The 22,540-nt window shown below is 53.0% G+C and overlaps 1 protein-coding gene across 1 annotated transcript in view; it reads left to right on the top strand.

The window, feature by feature from the left end:
• The window catches only part of ADCY5 (adenylate cyclase 5), a 154,892-nt gene that overhangs the window by 80,617 nt on the left and 51,735 nt on the right, over positions 1-22,540 (top strand). The window contains exons 2-3 of the mRNA XM_060010774.2: positions 5,582-5,731; positions 9,594-9,715. Of these exons, the coding sequence (XP_059866757.1) occupies positions 5,582-5,731; positions 9,594-9,715 (272 nt within the window). The remainder of the gene's footprint in view (positions 1-5,581; positions 5,732-9,593; positions 9,716-22,540) is intronic.

Genomic DNA, 22,540 nt, shown 5'->3' with positions numbered 1-22,540 from the left:
GAGGTCAGGAGGATTAGTACTGAGATACAGCATCGGCCAGCTGATAATTACTTCGGAGATCATGTCTCAGAAGAGAGTCTGGTCCCTCCTTCTGGCCTCAGAGAGAGGAAAGGCTGCCCTTTCCCCGTCCAGCCGGCTCCTCGTATTCTCTCTGCTAGTCCCTCCTGGATCATAGTCCTGTCCTTTCTTTATTAAAGTATAACTTACATACAGCAGAATTCAGCTTCTCTGGCGTGCAGTTCTGTGGATTTGGCAAAGGCATATAGATGTGTAACTACCAGCACAATCATGATATGGAACAGTTCCATCACCCTGAAAGATTTCCTCCTGCTGCCCCTTTTAGCCGACCTCTCCTCCTGCCTCCTGGCAACCACTGATCTGTTTTCAGTCCCTGCGGTTTTATCTTTGCCAGAATGCCACATAAATGGAAGCATATAGTAGGTAGCCTTTTGAGTGTGGCTTCTTTCACTCAGCATAGTGTACTTAAGACTCGTTCATGTTGTGTGTTATCACTAGATTGTTCCATTTTCTAGATGGGTAGTATTCCATAAACATTCCTGCACAGATTTTTGTGTGAACATAACTTTCCATTTGATTTGGACAGATACCTAGGAGGGAGGTTGCTGGTCACATGGCAGGCATAAGTATGAGAAATGCCAGAATGTTTCCCAAGGTGGCTGTACCATTTTTCATTCCTACTAGCAAGGTATGAGAGTTCCAGTTGCTACACACTCTCACCTGTGCCAGTGTTGGCAGTTCTTTCTTCTTTTCTTTTCGTTTTCTATTTTATTTTAACCATTCTAATAGTGTTTAGTAGTATCTCATTGTTTGTTTTAAATTTGCGTTTCCCTAATGGCTAATGATTTTGAGCATCTTTCTCTGTGCTTATTTGTCATCTTATATCTTCTTTGGTGAATTGTCTACTTAAATATTTTGCTCTTTTAAAAAGTGGGTTGTTGGTTTTCTTATTTTTGACTTGAGAGCTCTTTATGAATTTGGGTACAAGTCTTTTTATTAGATATATGATTTACAAATAATTGTTCCCATTCTGCTGCTTGTCTTTTCATTTTCTTAACAGTGTCTTTTGAAGGCAAATGTTCTTAATTTTGATGAAGTCTGATTTATCAATTTATCATTTCTTTTCTTTTATGGATCATGTTTTGCTGTGGTATATAAGAAATCTTTGCCTAACCCAAAGTCTTGTGTTTTCTTCTGGAAGTTTAATAGTTTTAGGTTTTACATTCAGGCCTATGAACTGTTCTGAGTAAATTTTTGTATATTTTGAGTTAATCATATGGGTATCCAATTTTTCTGGCACCGTTTGTTGAGAAGATTTTCCTTTCTCCATTTAGTTGCCTTTGTATATTTGTCAAAAATAAAGGTGTGATAAATGATTTGCAGATATTTTCTCCCATTCTGTGGGTTGTCTTTTCACTTTCTTGATGATTCCTTTAGAAGCACAGGACTTCTTAAATTTGATGAAGGGCAGTTTATCTCTTTTTTTATCTTTTATCATTTGTGCTTTTGGTGTAATGTCTAAGAAATCATTGCCTAATCCTAGGTCATGAAGATTTATTCCTATATTTTCTTCTAAGAGTTTTATAACTGTAGCTCTCATGTTTAGGTCTCTGATCCACTTTGAGTTAATTTTGTATATGGTATGAGTTATGAGGTACAACTTCATTTTTTTGCATGTGGATTTGAAGTTATCTCAGTATCATTTGCTAAAAAGGCTATTCTTTTCCCATTGAATTGTCTTGGTACTCTTGTTAAAAATCAGCAAACCATAAATGTAAGGGTTTATTTCTGGACTCTCAATTCTATTCCATTGATCTATATTTCTATCCTTAGGCCAGTACTGCACTAGATTAATTACTGTACTTTTATAGTCAGTCTTAAAATTGAGTAGTATGAGTCTTCCAACTTGGTTCATCTTCTTCAAAATTGTTTTGGCTATGCTAGTTGTTTTGCTTTTCTATATAAATTTTAGAGTCACCTTCTCAATTTCTTTTTAAAACCCTGGTTGGGTTTTGATTATGATTACGTTGCATCTATACATCAATTTGGGGTGAATTGACATCTGAACAATACTGAGTTTTCCAATACATGCACATGGTATGTCTCTCCATTTATTTAGGTCTTTTAAAATTTCTTTCATTAGTGTTTTATAGTTTTCAGTGAACAGGTTTGCAATATTTTGTTAGATTTATGGATAAATATTTCATAGTTTTGGTGATATATAAATGGCACTTTAAAAAAATTTCACTTCTGATTGTTGCTTGCCTGTAGAAATACAGTTGCTTTTTTGTATATTGACCTTGTTTCCTGTGATCATGTATCTTTGTATTCTAAACTTGCTTATTAATTCTGGTAGCTGTTTTGGAGATTCTTTGGGATTTTCTACACAGACAAACATGTCATCTGCAAATACAGACAGTTTTATTTCTTCCTTTCCAATCTGTATGCATTTTATTTTTTTCTCTTATCTTATTGCATGGCCTCGGACCTCCAATATGAAGTTGAATACAGGTAATGAGAGAGGACAGTCTCGCTTTGTTCCTGATCTTAGGGGAAAACATTCAGTCTTTCACCATTAAGTATGATGTTAGCTATAGGTTTTTGTATATGCCATTGATTGGCATATACCAAGATTGAGGAATTTCCCTTCTATTCCTAATTTGTTAGGAGTTAAAAAAAAAAAATCTTGTATAGGGACTTCCCTGGTGGTCCAGCGGTTAAGACTCCACGTTTCCAGTGCAGGGGACACTGGTTCGATCCCTGGTGGGGGAACTAAGATCCCAATGCTGCACAGTGCGGCCAAAAAAATAAAAAAATTAAATTAAGCTAAAAATCTTGCATAGATGTTAAGTTTTGTCAAATACTTCTTCAGTAACTATTGAAATAACCATATGGTTTTCTATTTAGTCGGTTAATGTGGTGAATTACATTGATTTTTGATGTTGAAACAGCCTTCCATTCGTGGCCATGTTGCATCATCATGTTGCATTATTCTGCCTGAGGGTAACTTTTCATATTCTCCTTTCCAGTTTCTCCTCACTCCTTTTTTTATCATCCGGCACCTTCCTCTCACCTTTCAAAAGATATCCCCTAAAGAGAACATTCTTCAGAATTCCCTGTAGTCTGCACCTTCACCTCCACCTCCTCATCTCCTTCTCTCTCCTTAGCCCTCTCTCAGTGGTCCCCAGCGACTTCCAGGAGGTGTGCCCTTGGGCTCTCCCTTCACAGTCATTGCATTGCTTCCTACTGCAGGCTGCAGTCTGTTTCTTCCCTGCCCTTGGGGGCTCTTCTTTCTGAGTCAGCTCTGCCTTGCCAGCCCCCAGCCTCATGTAGGTCTTTGTTCCCTCATGCTTTGGGCTTCAGTGGTAGCCTCCTGGCCCACCTCTCGACGCCCTGCATTCCTCTTGCCCCGATGAACCTTCCTGAAGCCGTGTGCTCATCCTGCCATTCTTTGCTTCAGCAGTGTTCGTGGCTCCTGTTGTAGGATTGTGCCAGCACTTGTCAGCCTAACATGCAGATGCCTCTTCATTCTGGCTCCAGTCTGCCTTTCCAGCTCCAGCTCCTCTCTGTGGACTTGCCCTCAGGATCAGAGAGCCTGGGTTGTTTACTCAAGGACCCTGAGTACCTCGCAAGCCTGAGCTTCCTGGATGCCCTCTCCAGGGACGCCCTTTCTTACGTCTGCCAGCCTCGGCAAACATGCCCCTAACCGCAGGCCCAGGGAGCCCGGGCCTGCCCAGCGGTCTCTCCTTACTCTGTGCTCTCTTCCGCTCCCTCTTGCTTGGCATGAGTCAGTTTCTGCTTCCTGTTGCTGGTTCTCTGTCAGTCTTGACCGCTTATCTCCTCAACTGGACTGTAAGCTTCTGTAGAGCAGGGGTCTTCTTTGCTTGTGATAAATAGGTTGGGGTTTTTCTCTGCAGTGCGTTTACATAAGATGACAGTGGTAGGATTCGGGGGTGGCTGAGGTTGGGGTGGGGGCGCTGGGAGTGAGCAGCTGAGTTGGTGGAGCTGTGGAGCTGGTAATCTGAGTTTGCCCCTTCCCTGAAGGGTCCTCAGGGAGGCGTCTGAAGGGGAGCCAGGAGGTGCTTGAGGGGAGCCCACAGTGTCCTTCAGCCAGAAAATCAGAATTTTTTGTGTAGCCGAGGAGAGAGCAAGACTGAGACGGGAGAGGAGAAGTCTCTTTCTGTGCATGGACTGGGACAGACATGGTATAGGATGTCTCCAGGGAAAGACGGCAGCACATCTGGTATGGAGCCCACATGGCTCTGGGCCTGAGAGCCTGGGTGGAGGTCAGGGCCCCCTCAGAGCTGGGCTGGGGAAAGCCTTCAGGTAGAACGCAGAGCAGAGCCAAGGACAGGACCTCTAGGTCCAGAGACACCCTGGAAGAAGAGTCGCTGCCAGGCAGCTGAAGTCCCAGAGGGAGGCCCTTTGGGATCCCAATAGACAAGTGGACTAGAGACCAGTGCAGGGCTCCTGGGGGCCGGAGGAGCCGCAGCGGGAGGCGCAGGGGTCGGCCTGGGCTCCCCCTCTGCAGTTGGGACTAAGAACTAAATGTTTGGAGGGAGTGATTGAGGTCTAGAAAGCTGAGCCTCTGTGTGGCTTCTGTCCGGTATGGCCTGAGGCAAGGGCAGGACCAGGATCTGTTTACCCAGATACCCCAGGAGCTGTACCTGCCAAGAGAAGTTCTGAGCAAACAGTACCTTTGCCAGGACCTGGAATGTGCTATGTCAACCCTGCTTTTGTGGGTTGAGTTGTGTTTTCCCTTAGCTTTTCAGTAAGTATTGCTTTCAAAAGAATTGCAGCCTTGTCTCTGACCCGAGGGACAGTGGTCTTTCTCCACACACATCTCTGTCTGCACCGAGGAGGGCATCCGTGAGGAGTGGGGGTAATGGTGGGTGCTTGCCAACAGGTGTGCTGGTGGGGTCGTCAGGAGGCCCTGGTGCTGGTGCAGAGAAAGAGATGAGACCTGTGTGGACACAGCCCTGCTGGCCAGGGACCTCATCCTTCCCTCAGTCCCCAGAGGACTTCACGCAGTGCTGGGTATCAGCAAGTATTTGCTTCTTGGAGCTGATTCCTGGGGAAGAGCCAGCTAAGGCCTCTCTGTGGAAGAGCAGCCCTTTGTCCTATGTGGACCCTGTCGTACTTTCAAACAATGAAACCCTGTCCCCCTCAAGGAGCCTTCCCTGCCGTGCCCTTGCCGCCCCCAACACACACAGCTCTGTCACAGCATCCCCAAGACACCTAACCTTTTAGCCTTTGGTACCGTGGACACGGCCAGTGCAAGTATTCAGTGACTCAGCATCCTTGGGGCCATATTCTGTCACAGGCCAGCCAAGCTTTAGCCTCTGAGGACATCAGAGAGCCTGACTGATGACACTTGGCTACTCCCAGCAGTTGGCTGCGGGTGGGTGCCCTTGGCATTTGTTTGCGGGCAGCTAGGTGTGTGTTTGCTACCGTGGGGCCGGGGGGGCTCCGAGCTCTGGGACTGGGAGGGTCATGGCTGAGGCTCCAGTGCCTGGTGCCTGCTCCAGGCCTGAGCTCCGTGTCCTCCTCTCTCCCTCTGCAGCTCGTCTCCAATGTCCTCATTTTCTCCTGCACCAACATCGTGGGCGTCTGCACCCACTACCCGGCTGAGGTCTCCCAGAGACAGGCCTTCCAGGAGACCCGGGAGTGCATCCAGGCTCGGCTGCACTCGCAGCGGGAGAACCAGCAGCAGGTGAGTGAGGCCCTCCTGCCCTGAGCACAGCTGGCAGGGAGCCTGCCTCGGCCCAGCTGCTGCCTGCCCACCAGCTGTGCTCAGGGCAGCTGTCCAGCCCCGCCTCCCTGGGGGGGTGCCCAGCCTATGGGGAACGTTTCCCCTGGAGGGAGCCCAGCGTTCCTGGCTCTGTGGGAATGCTCTAGGGGCGGCTCTGGAGCACCAGCTCTAGCCCTGCCCTTGCCTGTTGCGTCCTCAGTCTCCCTGGGGTTTGCAAGCAAACCAAGCAGCTCGGGCGGCAGGAAGCAGCCCTCCGCCTCTCCCCCGGGGCTGATGAGTTGGGGTGGTGAGAGCATCAGCATTCCCTCCTGGGATCAAGGTGCCCGCCAGGCGAGGGGGGAGGGGGGAGGAGAGGAGACCAAGCTGTCAGCCCCTGTGACACCCTCACTAGGCACTTCCTCTGTGATGATCTCTGGGGTTTGGTCAGTTCAGAGAAAGGAAGACGACTGTGTCTCACCCTAACCCTCACCCTCAGGAGACTCCTGGGCCGGGAGGCAGGCCATTCATGCAGCTCACAGACTCGGGGGCTTCTCCCCGTGAGCCCCGGGCAGAGGGACCTGCCCCTGTGTACTCCTCTGGCTGAGGCGGGGCAAGGACTGAGGACTTGTCAGGGTTCCCTACCTGGCATCCTGGGGGTGTCCTGTTTGGGGTTCAGGTCTGGCTGGCTCACCACTGTGTCTTCTCCTGTGTGTGAACCAGATAGAAGTTGGGATCTCTGAGACTGTGCATGGCTCCCAGACAGCAGGCCCGGAGGGAGACCCCGGGGGAGAGTGGGCAGGTCAGCAGGGTGCTGGGACTCCCACTGGCCTTGGACTTGTCCCGGCTCTCAGAGATAAGGTTACTCCAAAGCGGAGGGGCCTCCCTCTCTTCTTAGGTTCGTGTCTTGCCAAACCCTGCACGAACACTGGAGGAGGAGTCCTCTTCTGTGCTGCACACCGTGTCGGCCGACGACAGGTGTAAACACGGAGGTCTGCCTTCAATCGTGAGGACAGGGAACCGGAGGCCTGGACGGCAGTAGTCATCTGTGCCCTCCCGCCCAGCACGGCGTGTGCGCTGTGAACACCCCACAGTGTGAGGGCCTCTCTGCCTCTGTCTGGATTCAGCCCACGGCTGGTGACATCCAGATGGCTGTGCTGGGGGGAGAGCTCTGCTGAGCCTCTCCAGGCCCTCCCCCAGTCACCATCTGCCCCTGCTTCCCTTCCAGCCCCGCGCCCGGCCTCTGTGCCTGGCTAAGTCCCCAGCTCAGGCTGTCCAGTCTGAGGCCTGGCCTTCCCATGTGCTCTCTTAGCCCCATCTGGGCTCCAGGTCCAGCCTCTTGAATGAAACCTGTCCCCAGGGGTGTCCCTGAGTCTTCCCACTGTCTCTTCTTGACAAGCTTACCTCACCTCTCTGCACCCTGCTCACCCCCAAGCTCCTACCTGCCTCAAAAGCCCCCCTCTCATCCCTGTTCCAGACCCCAGCATCTCTCACGTGAGATCAGGATACCTTCCTTCCCCTCTGGATTAGGGAATGTTCCCCCTCACTCCTGGGTCCTGTCCCTTCTCCAGTAAAATTAGCATCTACAGGGCTTCCCTGGTGGCGCAGTGGTTGAGAGTCCGCCTGCGATGCAGGGGACACGGGTTCGTGCCCCGGTCCGGGAAGATCCCACATGCCGCGGAGCGGCTGGGCCCGTGAGCCATGGCCGCTGAGCCCGCGCGTCCGGAGCCTGTGCTCCGCAACGGGAGAGGCCACAACAGTGAGAGGCCCGCGTACCGCAAAAAAAAAAAAAAAAAAAAAAAAAAAATTAGCATTTACAATGCCTCACAGTTTACTTGCACTGGCCCTGGCCAGGCTGGACATTCCAGAAATTCCACAGGGATTTGGGGGAGAAAATATGTTTGCCATACCATGTTTCAGACCAAGGTACTGGGGAGGGGAGGCATGCTTCCAGGGGACAGGCACTCCTCACCGAGCCGGGGCCCAGAGTCGAGCCTCCCCTGCCCTCTGCAGGAAAGGATGCTCTTAGATCTGAGGATGCTCCCAGGTGCCCCCTGATGAGGGGACTCAGCACTGTTCCCCAGCCAGCCCCTTCCCGCTCGTCCTGGCCCTCAGCCCCAGGGCTAGTTATAAATGTAGGAAGGTCTCTCATGAATCTATACAATTCGTAGCACACTTTCTCCCAGTCATCCTGTATTTCCACAGAATTGTCCTTTAGCTTGTATTGATATTTTTATCACCAGGAGCTGTTCACTGAGAGTTCAGTAAATACGAAACGGCCTTTAATGGCCGTGTGCACTGATGTCTGGGGTGGCCAGCCCAGCCCACAGAGAGCACCATTCCTCACTAGTCCACTAGAGTTTCCTAAGCATAAGGCTGTCAGCTCTGGAGCTGAACAAGACGCAGTTCCCACCCTCAGGGAGACCCCAGTAACAGACCATGGACATTGAAATGCAGAGTGATCAGGGGGTCTATAAGAAGGCCCAGGGTGGCAAGGGGATGCTGGAAGCTGGAGCCAGGACCCTCCTCCTGGGAGAGGGCTGAGCCCGAGGTAGGTTAGCAGCAGTACTTGAGGATGGTGATTCTAGTTGAGGAGCAAGGCCTTGACCTTCGTGATCAGGACGGGGGTGCCATGGACAAAGGCAGGGAACTTGAGAAGAAGGACCATCGGGGGCATGGTGAGCATGGTGTGGGCATGATGTCATCTGCTGGTGGCAAGACATAAGGCGGGCAGCCGGCCGAGGCAGTGGGTGTGGGAGGTGAGCAGCGGAGGCGCTGATGGAAACCTTGCTCCCAGAGGCCAGGAGGAGGGAGGGGAGCAGCAGAAGAGTCTTAGGGCCACGTGAGAGAGCGGCCCAGCTTCCGGTGCTGAAGGAGTGGAGAGAGAATGAGGATGGCTGGAGACCGCCAGGAGGAAAGGCTCCAGATGAGAGGATTCGTGAGCGAGCCTGGCAGAGCTCCTGGTGTGGGGAGGGGGCTACAGAGGGTGCAGGTAGAGGTTGGACCTCTTGGAGCAGGCAGGCCCTGGAGGAGAACACAGAAAGGGGGCCAAGTCCAGACCCCATCAAGGGCTGCCGTGACCCTACCCAACTTCACAGGGTGGCCCTGGCCCCTCTCCTGGCTTTTCTCCAACCTCCCCTTCAGCCGGTCTTAATTTCTTGGTTTCTCAGTCAGCAAGCTTTCCCATCCTCCTGGGCCACCATCCCCTACGTCGAAATGGAGCCCCCTCCTTCACAGGTCATCCTCTGGTGCCCACGAAGCCTTCTGTGACCACCCTGCTTCTCCCCAGCCTGCGTCAGGTCACCCTGCTCAGTGCCCTGTAGTACCTGTAGCCCCACAAGACTGGGAATTTGTGAAGGAGGAACTTTGCCCGTCTTGTTCACGGTTATCACTCCTGGCACCCGGCATGACGCCAGGAACATGGGGGGTGCTCAGTGAATATTTGGTGACTGAACGCATCTCATCGAGAGCTCCCAACAACCCCATCCCTATTTATAGATGAGGAACTGGAGGCTCAGGGAAGTTCAGTCATTTGCCCAAAGTCTCAGGTGACACCCAGGATTCTGACCCCAGGTGCCTGGTACTACAGATTCACCAGGAGTACTTTTCCCCAGGTACGCGGAAGAACCAGGAGCTGTCCCAGGGAGATGGGGGCCAGGTAGCCCTGGGGCCTGACTCCATACCCAGCACATACAAGCGTTAGCTCCATGAGTTTCCGGAGAGCCTGAAAAGTTTTCCAGGGCCCTGTGGGTGGGGGCTCAGGTGGGGAGGAGTGAAGCCTGGGGAGGGGAGGGGACTGCCAGGCAGGGGGAGGAGCTGTGATGAAAGCATCTGCTTCCCTCCCCAGGAGCGGCTCCTGCTGTCTGTCCTTCCCCGTCACGTTGCCATGGAGATGAAAGCAGACATCAATGCCAAACAGGAGGATATGATGTTCCATAAAATTTACATCCAGAAACATGACAACGTGAGGTAGGGGTGAGGCTGGGGGGCAAAGGCAGGGTGGGAAGACTGAACCCCAAAAGAAGTGCCATGTCCCTTCCCTCCCCTTCACGAGGGCACAGCCCAACGGGGTGGTCTGGTGGCTTTGGAACGTGTGTTGTCTGGGGCACCCCAGCCCTGCCCCTCTAGGTCTGTTAAGTGAATTAGTATTGGTGGGGAGGAGGTGAGGCTGCAGCAAGGAGGAGGAAGGAGAAAGCAACACCACCAGCTCTTGGGGAAACTCCTAGCCTAACAAGGGAGACAGAAAGTACAGACTTGGGACCCACATGTCACCATCATTGTCTCAATCTTCACCACCATCCAGCAGCCTCCATGCCTTCTAAGCCAGTGTGTGCCAGGCACTGTACCAGGCATTATCCACCTCACTGCTAATCCTGTCAGGAGGCTGACAACCCTGCAGGGTGGGGACCCTTATTAACATCCCTTGTTTAGAGATTGAGCTCAGAATGGCTAAGACCCCCCGGCCAAGGTCACTCAGCCAGGAGTGGTAAAGCGGTGTGTGCCCAGGTCGGCCCACCTTGAAGCCCACGCTCCTTTTAGTGCGTGTTTGTGGCTTCCCTAGACGGAAGCTCTGACAGCAGGGACGAGCAAACAGATGTAGATTAACAGAGTGCAAAATCTGCCTCTGTGTTCCACGGGGACATGAAGCGATGCAGTGGCCTTCATCCAGCATGGCTTCCTGGAGAGCCTGCTAATTCTCCCACATGCCCAGAAAAGGAGCTGCTGCGTTTGCCTTCGAGAGGGTTGCTTCCTCCCTGGGCGAGTTTTCCTAGGACCCATGAGTCCTCTAAGGTTGGTGTAAAGAGGACATTTTGGAGGTTTGGGCTGAATTTTCAAGTTTGGGTTAAAGAGAATAATACAAATTATTGTGCGTGGGTGCACGTGCACGCACACACAAATACACACATTCGAGGTGAGGCTGATGGCAGCAGGAGTGGGGAGGGCATGTGTTGTCTTGCAGAGTGGACAGAGCTGCCCAGTCCCCAGGGTGCCCTGGAATCCGACACTGCCGATTCTGCCCGTGTGTCCTCCATCCAACTCCCAAGACAGATTTGAAGCCTTTGGGAGAAAATAGTACCTGGACAATATATTTGTCCTCAGTTTTCAGAGTATCCCAGCCCCATGACGCCCACCCACACTCCACTGTCAGGCAGGGAGAGCGTGGCCAGCAGCAGCCTCGGACTCTCAGGAAGAAAGCTGCCCTGGCCGAGTCTCCACGCCGAGGAGGTGTCCCGAGGGGCTGCGGGCTCATCTCAAGAGGGAGGTGGGGTCCAGGCCTCGGTAGGTGGTGCTGATGCGAGGTCTCCGTCCTCGGCTCGTCACATCTGCCTCTGTCCTCACGTGGTGGAATAATCACTAGCAATAGTTAACGCTTGTATAGAGCTTTCTTTAACCCAAGCACTGTTCTAAGCGCTTTTGTATATTCGCTTAATCCCCACAACAAATATAAGAGGTTGGTATTATTATTACCTCCTTTTAACAGGTGAATAAACAGGCACAGAGATTAACTTGTCCAAGATCCATGACTGGTTAAGTGAGGGAATCGCCCCCAGAAAGCGTTTTGGTATTGGAGTTTTTACCTGGTCTGACTACTTGACAGATTTATTTCATACGCCAGCAGAAGGGGTTTGTGGACGACTCTGTAGGAAGGAGGCTTGAGGAGCCCTCAGGGAAGAGGGGACTCAGAGGAGAGGAGGAGAGAGGTTTGGCTTCCCACCTGCGTGTGTGCGACTCAGGAGCCACGGGGCCTTTCCTGTCTGCTGGCTGCCCCTCAAATCTGGGGGGCCCCACCTTAGGACCTGTAAAGAAACAGCCTTCTTTATCAGAACAAGTCCCAGAGGTCCAAAGTTCAGGTGGGAAGGAGTGACCCGCCAGGTGGTCCCAGCACATACAAACCCCTGAGCTCCGCCCTTTGGAATTTTCTCTCTCGGTTCCGTCTTCACCACGCCGCTGGCCCTGGCATGGCTCTGTTCCAGGCAGAGCATGGACAGAAGGTGCTTTCCTTGATTGCTCTTAGCACAGCAGAGCTTTCAGCAGATTTACTAAACTAAAAAGTGGAACCCAAAGGAAATCCAGAAAATTCACCACTCAGGAACCGTCTGGCGCTCAAGGCACAGGTTCTCAGCCTGGCTTGGCTGGCACGGCTGCCACGTCTGGCCTCCTCTGCATCTCTGTCCAGTACCTTGCCCTCTCACCCCTCTGTCCTCCCAAATGGGGGGGCTTCGTCTCACTTCCCGTCCCTCTGGTGCTGGCTCTTGGGCCCACAGCCCTCCAGCAAAAGGGTTTGGTCAGAGAGGCTGACTCAGGCCTCTTCCGCAGTGACTGCCCTACAGAGTGGCCCACCTTCTGGGTGACACCCCCTCCCCCCTCCACTCCCACAAAGGCTGTGACTTCGGGTCAATACAAGAATCACAAGAGTGGCTAGAGCATCGGCACGGCAAGAATCAGAATCAGACCCAGCCATGGGGGGTGGGGATTGTCTGTTCTAGAATGCGCTCAGGATCAATAAGAGCAATCAGGAAAGAGATGAAAGGACAGAAGAGCTAAGAGGCCATCATTTTCACGGGGACAGACATAATTCTGGCTCTGAAATTGCCAGGACTAGGGGTGGCTGGTACACATCAGAGCCCAGCCGCAAGCAATCATATGCAAATATCCCGCTGGGGCCCCTTCCCTGTTTCATCAGCCTCCGCGTGCTGCTCTTGGTGGAAACACATTGCTTGCTCTGGTCTCTGGTTTTGGGCTGAACCTTTGGCTGGGGTTGGGGGTTGAGTAGGAGGTGGAGGGATGACATCACAGTGTAGAAATGCACTTTGGGGCTTGGCTCAGGGTCCAGTGGTTAGCCCTGGGGCCCTAGGCAAGGCGGCCCTTCATGTCATTCTGGCTCTGCTGTGTGGCCAGGGCAAGTTACAGGCATTGAGCCACTCTGAACCTGTTTCCTCATCTGCATAATAGGATAGGAAAAGTACCTACTTAACAGGGTTTGTTAAAGAGGAAATGAAGGGCTTCCCTGGTGGCGCAGTGGTTAAGAATCCGCCTGCCCATGCAGTGGACATATGTTCGAGCCCTGGTCCAGGAAGATCCCACATGCCACGCAGCAACTAAGCCCGTGCGCCACAACTACTGAGCTGTGCTCTAGAACCCGCGAGCCACAAGTACTGAAGCCTGTGCACCTAGAGCCTGTGCTTCTCAACGAAGAGTAGCCCCCACTTACCGCAACTAGAGAAAGCCCGTGCGCAGCAATGAAGACCCAACGCAGCCAAAAATAAAATAAATCAATTTATTTAAAAAAAAAGAAAAACAGTAAATGAAATAATATGAGGAAAGCGCTTAGCACAATATCTGGCACAGAACAAGTGTTCACTAATTGGGAGCAGCTATTGTTACTGTTATTATTACGACACTCCTATCAGCAAAGAAAGGCCTGGGGATTCTCAATCTGGAGTGGAAGGGTGATGAGTCACATTTGTCAATTCTCTGTGGAGTTGTAATATTTAGACAGGGTGATGACATGCTGTTCTCTAACCCCACTGAGAGCAAGGCCACAAGAAAAATAAATCAACTCTGAGGTGTGACAGTTTGGGCCTGGATCTAAGGGAGAGAAGAGACTAATGGGTGGCCAGAGAGTTTGGCCTGGGCAGGGAAGGGGGACAGACAGGTGCCCATCACTTTCCGTGGCCTCATTCTCCCCAGGCCCCGAGGAGGATCATTGCACAGTATACAATTCTTAGGATTCCGGGGGGCCTGTTGGATGCTCTGGTGCTGGGCCACCACTGGCTGTGGGTTGAGACAGGCCAGAGGCCAAGGAACCCGCAAGACCCCCGTGGAGCCCCCCAGATGCCTCTCCTGTCTGATGTGTCGGGTGGAGATGTTTCAGCCCCTTGCTGGACAGCTCAGTTGGGGCTGGGGCCATGGCTGGATTCAGACCTGTGACTTGAGAGCCCTCCTGCCTACCCTCCCCTCCCCCCAGACATCTGGCCCTGCTGCAGCCACAGCGCCAGGGTGAGAGGAGGGCCGTGCTGTCCCTACTCCTGGGACAAGGGCCTCCGGGACATGTCAGCGGAGGCTGTTCTGGGCTGGGGGCTCCTGGTGCTCTGCTCTGAGGGGAGGGAGATGGGGGTTGGAGGAAGGGACACCCAGAGAACGTACCACATGAGGGAGCAGAGTAAAGGTACTGATGCAGCCAGAACCCAGGTGCCACCGGGTTCCCCCTGCCAAGAGGTCACCATTGTGGAGGAAGATGAGTGTCTGTGTTGAGCAGGCTAGTTCACTCCCCGCTCTGCCACTTAGTAGCTGTGGGCACTTGGGCAGGTCACCTAGTCTAAGCCTCGGTTTCCTCATCTGTGACATGGGAATGGTGATGTCCTTCCATTCATCCATTCAGCAGAGGTTTCACCTCTACCTCCATCGCTGGGAATCACCAGCTGTGCTCTCAGACACTTAGCCAGAGGCAGGACCGTGCTGGCAATGGCGGGGGTGGGGGGGGACACTGTCTCTGTCATGGGGAAGCTCCTCTTCTGTTTGGGAGGACACAGAAACAACAGGTTAATTAGTAAAATGGGGATGCATCACATGGGGAGTCGGGGTAGTGACCTGGCGACATGGACTTGGCATTCTGACAGAATACAGTGCTAGACAGCCCACCTCTCAGTCACTGAGGAGCAGAGCCTGTAGGAGGGGGGCCCTGGGGCTTCTTGCAGGGGTGCTGGAAGGGTAGGGCAGCTACAGCGTTCAGTGTGTAAAGCACCAGGCCCAGGAGGTGGCTGCACACTGCCCTGCGGAAGCAGAGCAGGCTCCTGGGCAGGCTACCAGGTGAGAGTCAAGGTCAGGTAACCCCAGAGGTTTCAGGAGGAAGGGAACACCCAGCCAGGCCTGAGAGGGTACTGAAGGGTCCCCTGCTTCCGCAAGGGTCCCTGCTGGATGAGAAAGACCTGTACCTGATTGGCCAGAACGCTGGAGCCCTTAGGTTTTACAGGTTGCAAATGGTGGGATCATTCCAGACTCTGCTCTCTGTGGGGGTGGAGAGAAGGCCACCTCCTCCAGGGGGCGCTGGTCCTCTGCTGAAGGAGTGCCGGGGTGGGGCGGGGTGCAGTCTTGACTCACTGGCTTGAATGAGAGCCTCATTCTCAGAGACCCAGGAGCCCTGTGGGGCTGGAGCTGGGGGCCTGGCAGAGGAGCTGCTGTCCCGGGGGTGGAAGTGAGGTTACACCTTCGCCTTACACAGGGTGGGTGTAGCAGAGTCTGGGGAGGGCTGCCCTTCCCCCGCCCTCCCCTTCTTTCCCTGTCTCTCCCCAGCCTCCCCCTTTTAAGGTTATCGGCTCCTCTCCTGTCTCCTTCAAGGGCTTGGCTGCGTCCCCGGGTCACTCCGGGCGTCTGGCTCAGCTACAGCATGGTTCTGAATTATAATGACCACTCCGCAACGTCTGCGATGCTCTGATACCCGTGGGCGATTGTGCACCCTGTGGGCAGAGACTGAAAACGTTTACCTCCCCATGTCCCCAGCCAGCAGATGGACGAGAGGCGTGGCCCACAAACATGCAGCTTTCCTGTCTCCAGCTTGATATTAAGAAAAGTATTCTTTTCTTGTCATCTTCTGTATCAATTATAGATATAAGTGGTCTTATATTATCCTCTCATTCATTCCACAAACATTGATTGAGCTGCTACTGTGTGCCACACATGACTCAAGAGGAGATGGAAAAGACACCATGCTCGCCCCTTAAGGAATATCCAGCCCTCACCAGTGAGGTAGGGCTGAGCCGGGTGCTCTGGGAACATGGCTGACGACCCAGCTGGAGCCGCTGGGGTTGGGTCTTTTCTTTCAATCAGTCAATCAATTAATTAATTATTTTCGTTGTGGTAAAATATACATAGTATAAAATGTGCCATTTTAACCATTTTAAGGGTGCAGTTCAGTGGTATTAAGAACATTCACATTGTTGTGCAACCGTCACCACCATCCGTCTCCGGAAGTCTTTTCATCTTGCAGAACTGAAACTCTTTACGCATTAAATACTAACTCCCCATTCCTCAACTCCCCCCAGCCCCTGGCAACCACCATTCCACTTTCTATGTATTTGGCGACTTCCAGGTACCACATTTAAATGGGATCATCCAGTATGTGTCCTTTTGTGTCTTGCTTATTTCACTAAATGTCTTCAAGGTTCACTCATGTTATAGAAAGTATCATGTTTTCCTTACTTTTTTAAGGCTGAATAATATTCCATTGTATGTATTTACCACATTTTGTTTATCTGTGCATCCGTAGATGGACACGTGGGTTTCTTCCATCTCTTGGCTATTGTGAACAGTGCTGCTATGAACATGGGTGTACAAATATCTCCTTGAGTCCCTGCTTTCAAACTTTTGGGGATATGCCTAGAAGTGAAATTGCTATATCACATGGTAATTCTATTTCTGACTTTTTGAAGAGCCCCATACTGTTTTCCGTAGTGGTTCACGATTTTACCTCTGCACCAGCAGTGCACAAAGGTTCCAGTTTCTTCGCATCCTTGCCTGGGATTGGGTCTTGACAACAGACCTGAGTTTGTCCTGGGACACAGAATGGGGATCAGTGGGGAATGGAGCCAGCACTGCTCTGGACTCAAAATGGGGGGCCCTGGGGGAAACTAGAAGAGAGAGAAGTTGGGGCACAGGGTCACTGACCAGTTAAACATGTCAGGCTGTCTTGGAAACAGCTGGAATCAGTTGTGCTTTGTGATTCTGATTCTAATAAGAATTCAGACCTAAGAAGGCTGATTCTGGGCAGGGTGAGTCAAAGAAGGCATCGTGAAGATGGAAGGGTTAGAATCTTCTTTCAGAAGGCCTGAAAGAAGAATGTGATTTATTTTCCATCTTTTAAAAATTAACACTTTTATTATACAAAGGATGTAGGTTCTTTATAGAAAAAGTGGAAAATAAGAGCAGCATGAGAAGAAAATCAAAAGCACCCATCTTCTCACCACTGAGAGGTCCCGACTGCGGCTTGGTTCTGGGGCAGTTCCCTTCCCTTCAGTGTTTCTCCTTTAGGAAGCGTTTCCCCAGACTCTGGAAACAGAAAGGCTGCAAGTGCCGTGGAGGCTTCATTGTCTGGGTGGGGGGAGTAGGATTCGGTGGGCAGAAATAAGAGCGAGGCGCTGGGGCGTTGGAATGGGGTCGGCAGGAGGCCCTGAGGCCGGCAGTGGGGATCCCAGGACATACCTTGATCCCAGACCCCCTGGACCTGGTCCTGGTGGTCAGGCTTGTCACAGAACCCTCTGCTTCCTGAAGGAAGGTGTCCCATCTCTGTGGGAGTGGAGAGGGCACGGCTGTCCCAGGGCAGATTCTCCCTGTAGGTGGATGTGTACCCAGTGTGTTCAGCATCCTCTCGCTGGCTTTCCCCCTTTGCCTCTCGCAGCCTGTGTCCTCAGGCTGGTCCTCTGGCTGCTCCCAGTTCAGATGCCCCGCTGATCGTTTTCCACCACCCCTCAGAAAACGCCCAGTCGTCTGGAGCCCATTCTCAGCCGGGTGGTAATAGGACCACACCTGACTGTGTTGCTCACCTAGGGCACGGCAGAGGCCCACGGACCCTCCTTTATCTTACAAGGGGCCTGGACCTGGGTGGCTTTCTGGGTGGTAGGGCTTGGAGCAAATAGAGCGATGCTGAGGGGGCAGCCCTCTTGGTCCGGAAGAGACCCCTGGCTTGTGGCTGGGCTTCCCCGAGCTACACACCGGGGGCCTCCAGGGCACTTCCTGCCCTGCTTCCCCAGAACCTTCCGCTGCCTCTGGGCCCACAGTCCCAGGAGTTGGGCTGAGACCTTGCCATGCTCCCTTCCCGGCCCCCACCCCATGACCTCTGTTTCCCCAGGCCCCTGCTCTTCCTGGGCCCACCTGGACGGATGGCTTGCTTCTTGGCATTTCTCAAGTTCCCTCTCTGTGCCAGGCAGGGAGTGCTGGAGTTCAGACGGGTGGGTTCTCATGCTGCTGCCCGCCCAGGCCCCTAGCTCCTGGCTGTTCAGAGATGCTATGGAATGTGGCTTCTGCACAGGAACAGGATCAGATGCCGGCAGTTCCATAAGTCCTAGAGCCTGTTGGCAGTGAGAGGGAGCAACAGTGAGGAAAGGCACTTAACCAAAACTGCACGTGGGAAGGCTGAGCTGAAGCTGTGACAGAGCTGAAGGGCCTGTTGTGGTAATTGGGATGAAGAGCCTGCCCGCTCCTGCCTCTGGAACAGAATGCAGGCGACCACGAGTGATGGACGGCAGGCAATTAGGGAGGAGCGCACAGCTGGAGTGGGCCTACCCAGCTTCCGCAGACCCACCATGAGGACCTGATCACGTTGCCAAGACAAGCTCTCAAGTGGGAGCTAATCGACGAATTAGTACCTTGCCACGTGTCTGGGCCCCGCGCTGTTGTAAAATGGCCTTCGGAATTACCAAGGAGCGGATCAGGCAATGTTGGCCAGCGGAACAGACAGCCTGCCGTTGGGTAAGCCTCGTAAAACAGAGGAGCCTCCAGAAGTGACAGACACGAAGCAGAATCCTCCCCCGAGGAGGCAGAGGAGTGTGACTTTGCCTGTGACAGGAGGTGGGGGAATGTGGAGGTGGCAGAGTCTCCACCAGCGTGGAGCAGAGGCTGCAGGGCTCAGACGTGGGACCTGTCCCAGCTCCGCACCAGCTAGAAGCCTTGCTTGGAGCAACCTCCTCCCTGGCTGCTGGTCGCTGTCACAACACCTGAAGGAAGGGAACCAGCAACCTGCCCCTCCCTGATTCCTCAGTAGCTGTCGAAAGAACTTCTTTTACGGAAGAATAGGTCCCAGCAGATTGGAGGGAGGGTCAGCCTTTCTTTTTGTTTTCTTTTTAAATTTTAATTAATTAATTTATTTTTTGGCTGCACTGGGTCTTCATTGCTGTGCGCGGGCTTTCTCTAGTTGTGGCGAGCGGGAGCTACTCTCCGTTGCAGTGCGCGGGCTTCTCGTTGCAGTGGCCTCTCTTGCTGTGGAGCATGGGCTCTAGGCGCGTGGGCTTCAGTGGTTGTGGCACGCAGGCTCAGTAGTTGTGGCTCACGCGCTCTAGAGCACAGGCTCATTAGTTGTGGCCCACAGGCTCAGTTGCTCTGCAGCATGTGGGATCTTCCCGGACCAGGGTTCGAACGTGTGTCCCCTTCTTTGGCAGGCAGATTCTTAACCACTGCACCACCAGGGAAGTCCCGGAGGGTCAGGCTTTCTAAGGCACCTGGAGGTCCCGTCCACACGGATGTTGTTTCCGATGTCCTCTGGCACAGATCAGGAAGATGCCTGGCCTCCATCACTATTCTACCGTTTGTCCCGTGAACACTGCTGGTTATCTGCTGGGTGCCAGGCCCGGGGCTCCCCACACTTGTGTCTCAGATAACGTGCTTGGGACCTCAAGAGGCCCAGTGGGGTAGAAGGAAGAGCTACTAGAGTTACTGGTCCTGCCTCTTCCTTGCTTTACACTATGAATATTCTCTTCCATTCAACAAATATATATTAGACACTGTGTGGGTTGAACTGTGCCCTCCTAAAAGATACGTTGAAGTGCTAACCCCTCGTATCTGTGAATGTGACCTTATTTGGAAATAGGGTCTTTGTGGATGAAATCAAGTTAAGATGAGGTCATGCTGGAGAGGGTGGGCCCCTGATCCAATATAAGTGGTGTCCTTATAGGAAGAGGAAAATGCCATGCAAAGACACAGATACGCATGGACAACGCCTTATGAGGACAGAGACAGGTTGGAGTGACACAGCTGCAAGGTGAGGAGCACCAGGATTGACAGCCACCACTGGAGGCAGGAAGAAGAAAGGAGGGGTTCTACCCAGAGTCGCAGAGGAGCGTGGCCCTGCCGACACCTTGACTTCAGACTTCCAGCCTCCAGGACTGGGACAGAATAAATTTCTGTTGTCTTAAGCGGCCCAGCTTGTGGTACTTTGCTATAGCAGCCCTAGGAAACTAACAGGCACCTACTATGTGCTGTGTATTGAGCAGTTCCTCTGTGTGCCAGACACTGTACTAGGGGCCGGGATGTGGTATTGAAAGAAATAGACTAAATCCCTACTTCAGGGCTTCCCTGGTGGCGCAGTGGTTAAGCATCTGCCTGCCAATGCAGGGGACACGGGTTCAAGCCCTGGTCCGGGAAGATCCCACATGCTGCGGAGCCACAACTATTGAGCCTGCGCTCTAGAGCCCACAATCCACAACTGCTGAGCCAGCATGCCACAGCTACTGAAGCCCTCGTGCCTAGAACCCGTGCTCCGCAACGAGAAGCCGCCGCAATGAGAAGCCTACGCACCGCAACGAAGAGTAGCGCAACGAAGAGTAGCCCCCGCTCGCCGCAACTAGAGAAAGCCCGTGCACAGCAACGAAGACCCAATGCAGCCAAAAACAAAACAACAACAAAAAATCCCTCCTTCAAAGACTACATTCTAGTGGGGAGAGGCAGACAGGAGCATGATAATAAATAACAACAACAATAATAAATATTAAATGGTGAAAAGTGCAATGGAGAAAAATACAGTAGATAAGGGACTTAGCCATATGGGAGGGGTTGTAGATTTAAATAGGGTGGAGGAAGCCTTGAGAAGGTGACATTTAAACCAGTACCCTGGTTCTCAACCCTGGCTGCATATTAGAGTCACCAGGGAAGATTACAATAAAACAAAACAGAACAGAACAAAACCAATCAATAGCAGAGCCCCACCCCAGGCCGATGAAGTCCGAATCTCTGGGGATGGGGCTCTGGGACTTCTCCATATAAAAGCTCCAGGGGGATTCTGATGGACACCAGCTCTGAGAACCACTGGTCTAGCAGATGAAAGCTGCAGTGGAGAAAGTGCTCTCCTAGGCCCAGCCAGGTCCCTGTGGAGAAGGAGAAGGGTTGCAGGCCTGCCCATGTCCACACGTGGCGGGCAGAGGCCATCCTGGCTGAGTGGCTAGGTGAGCTCAAGCAGCTGCAGGGCTCAGGGCTCAGTGAAGCGAGGCCCCCGAGCCCTGGTCCACACACGTCTGCCTAGTGCTTCTAGGGGCGGCCCGTGCTTTTCCTCCTGCCCTCTTCTCCCTGGCTTGGTGCTGCGGGTCACCCTGCCCAGTAGCGTTCCTGCCTCTGCCGGGTTTGGAGATTTTTTTTCCTTCCCACCATGGGGGGGGGGGTCTCATCAGCCCCCAAAGCCAGGCTTCTGCTCTGCAGCCTGGGACCCAGTGTGGAACAGCTGCTGGGCCTGGTGCCTGCGGCTTTGCATTCGAAATACTGATACTTACTAAAGGTGTTCTTGACTCTGGAGCAGCTGTCTTGACCCCAACTCCCCTTGGCTTTGATTATCTAAGTTAAAGAAATTTCCAGAACAACTGTGTCATGGTGCTTTCACGTAGACCAGGAGAGACCTTTCCCTTCTTCCCGGGTGGGGTGGGGCTCCTGAGAGACTGAGAGCCAGGGAGGTGGCTGGTGGGCTGGGCTAGGGGTCTGAACGTCCTTGGGGAGCCGGGGTCAGCGTCTGGAGCATGGCCGCTTCCCTTCACGTGCTTCTCTCTCACCAGTGTGGATACCAACGGACTCCCCCAGGCGGGGTTCTGAGCCTGTCTGCCAGACACCAGGCATCAAAGCCTGATGGGAGGGGGGGCTTCCCTGGTGGCGCAGTGGTGGAGAGTCCGCCTGCCGATGCAGGGGACACGGGTTCGTGCCCCGGTCCGGGAGGATCCCACGTGCCGCGGAGCAGCTGGGCCCGTGAGCCATGGCCGCTGAGCCTGCGCGTCTGGAGCCTGTGCTCCGCAACGGGAGAGGCCGCGGCAGTGAGAGGCCCGCGTACGGCAAAAAAAAAAACAACAAAAAAAGCCTGATGGGGGCTCCGGCTCCCTTTCATCTTCTGAGCCCCGGCCCCGTGGCTGCCACTCTGGAGCTGCTTGTCTGGTTTCTGAGTCCTGTGGGCTGACAGTCTCTCCTCTCTGCTCCTCCTCCTTACCTTTCCTTCCGTCGCCCTCACTTGTCTCCTCTCTTGCCAGCTCCCCCATTTCTCCCACCCTCTTTGGCTTTCCTCCTGCACTTGTCTGCTGGTCTGAACTGGGGTCAGGATGGCCAGAGGAGCCTCGGAGCCAGGAAACAGGACTGGGCTCGGGGCCTGGGGGCTGCCCTCCTGTACTTTTCTTGTACTTGCCTAGCCCAAGCCCCGAGATGCGCTCCCACTTCCCCTCGTGTAAGCTGGTGCAGAGCGTGTCCCCTCACGATGGAGTCCTGTACTTGCCCGCCTACGGCAGCCCACACCTGTCCCTCCCCCTCCCTCTGCCCCGTAGACAATGCCAGACCAGTGACCTGTGCTTTTACTCATTTAAGATGACTGTGGGGCCAACAGACAGCATAGTACTTATTGGCTTAACTCCTGGATTGTGGACCCACACGAGCCTGTGTGGCCTTGGGCAGGTGACTCGACCTCTCTGTGCCTCAGTTTTCTTACCTCGAAAAGGATTCCAACCTCAAAGGGTGGTTGTGAGGCTTAAATGAGTTCATACATGTAAAGTGCTTAGAACAATGTCCAACTATTTTAAAATGTAGGTGTTATTATTATCCAGGTATGGTGAGGCCAACAGATCAGGAGACGGCTGCCATTGAAAAGACAGTTTGTTACTCACAGGTCCCGAGGGGAGAGGATGCGTTACGCCATGGGCTGGGGGGCACCCGGGGAAGCACAGGGGTCAGTGAGGAGGCAGCGTGAGGGGAAACGTGGGCTAGAGCCTCTGTTGAGGTTTCTGCAGGAAGGAATGGGTGAGGCAGGGTGAGCAGGCTTGGGATTGGCTAGTTTGAATAATGTCG

Source organism: Delphinus delphis, chromosome 4 (genome assembly GCF_949987515.2).
Source record: "Delphinus delphis chromosome 4, mDelDel1.2, whole genome shotgun sequence".
Taxonomy (NCBI): Eukaryota; Metazoa; Chordata; class Mammalia; order Artiodactyla; family Delphinidae; genus Delphinus; species Delphinus delphis.
This window is presented reverse-complemented; position numbering and strand designations above follow the sequence as displayed.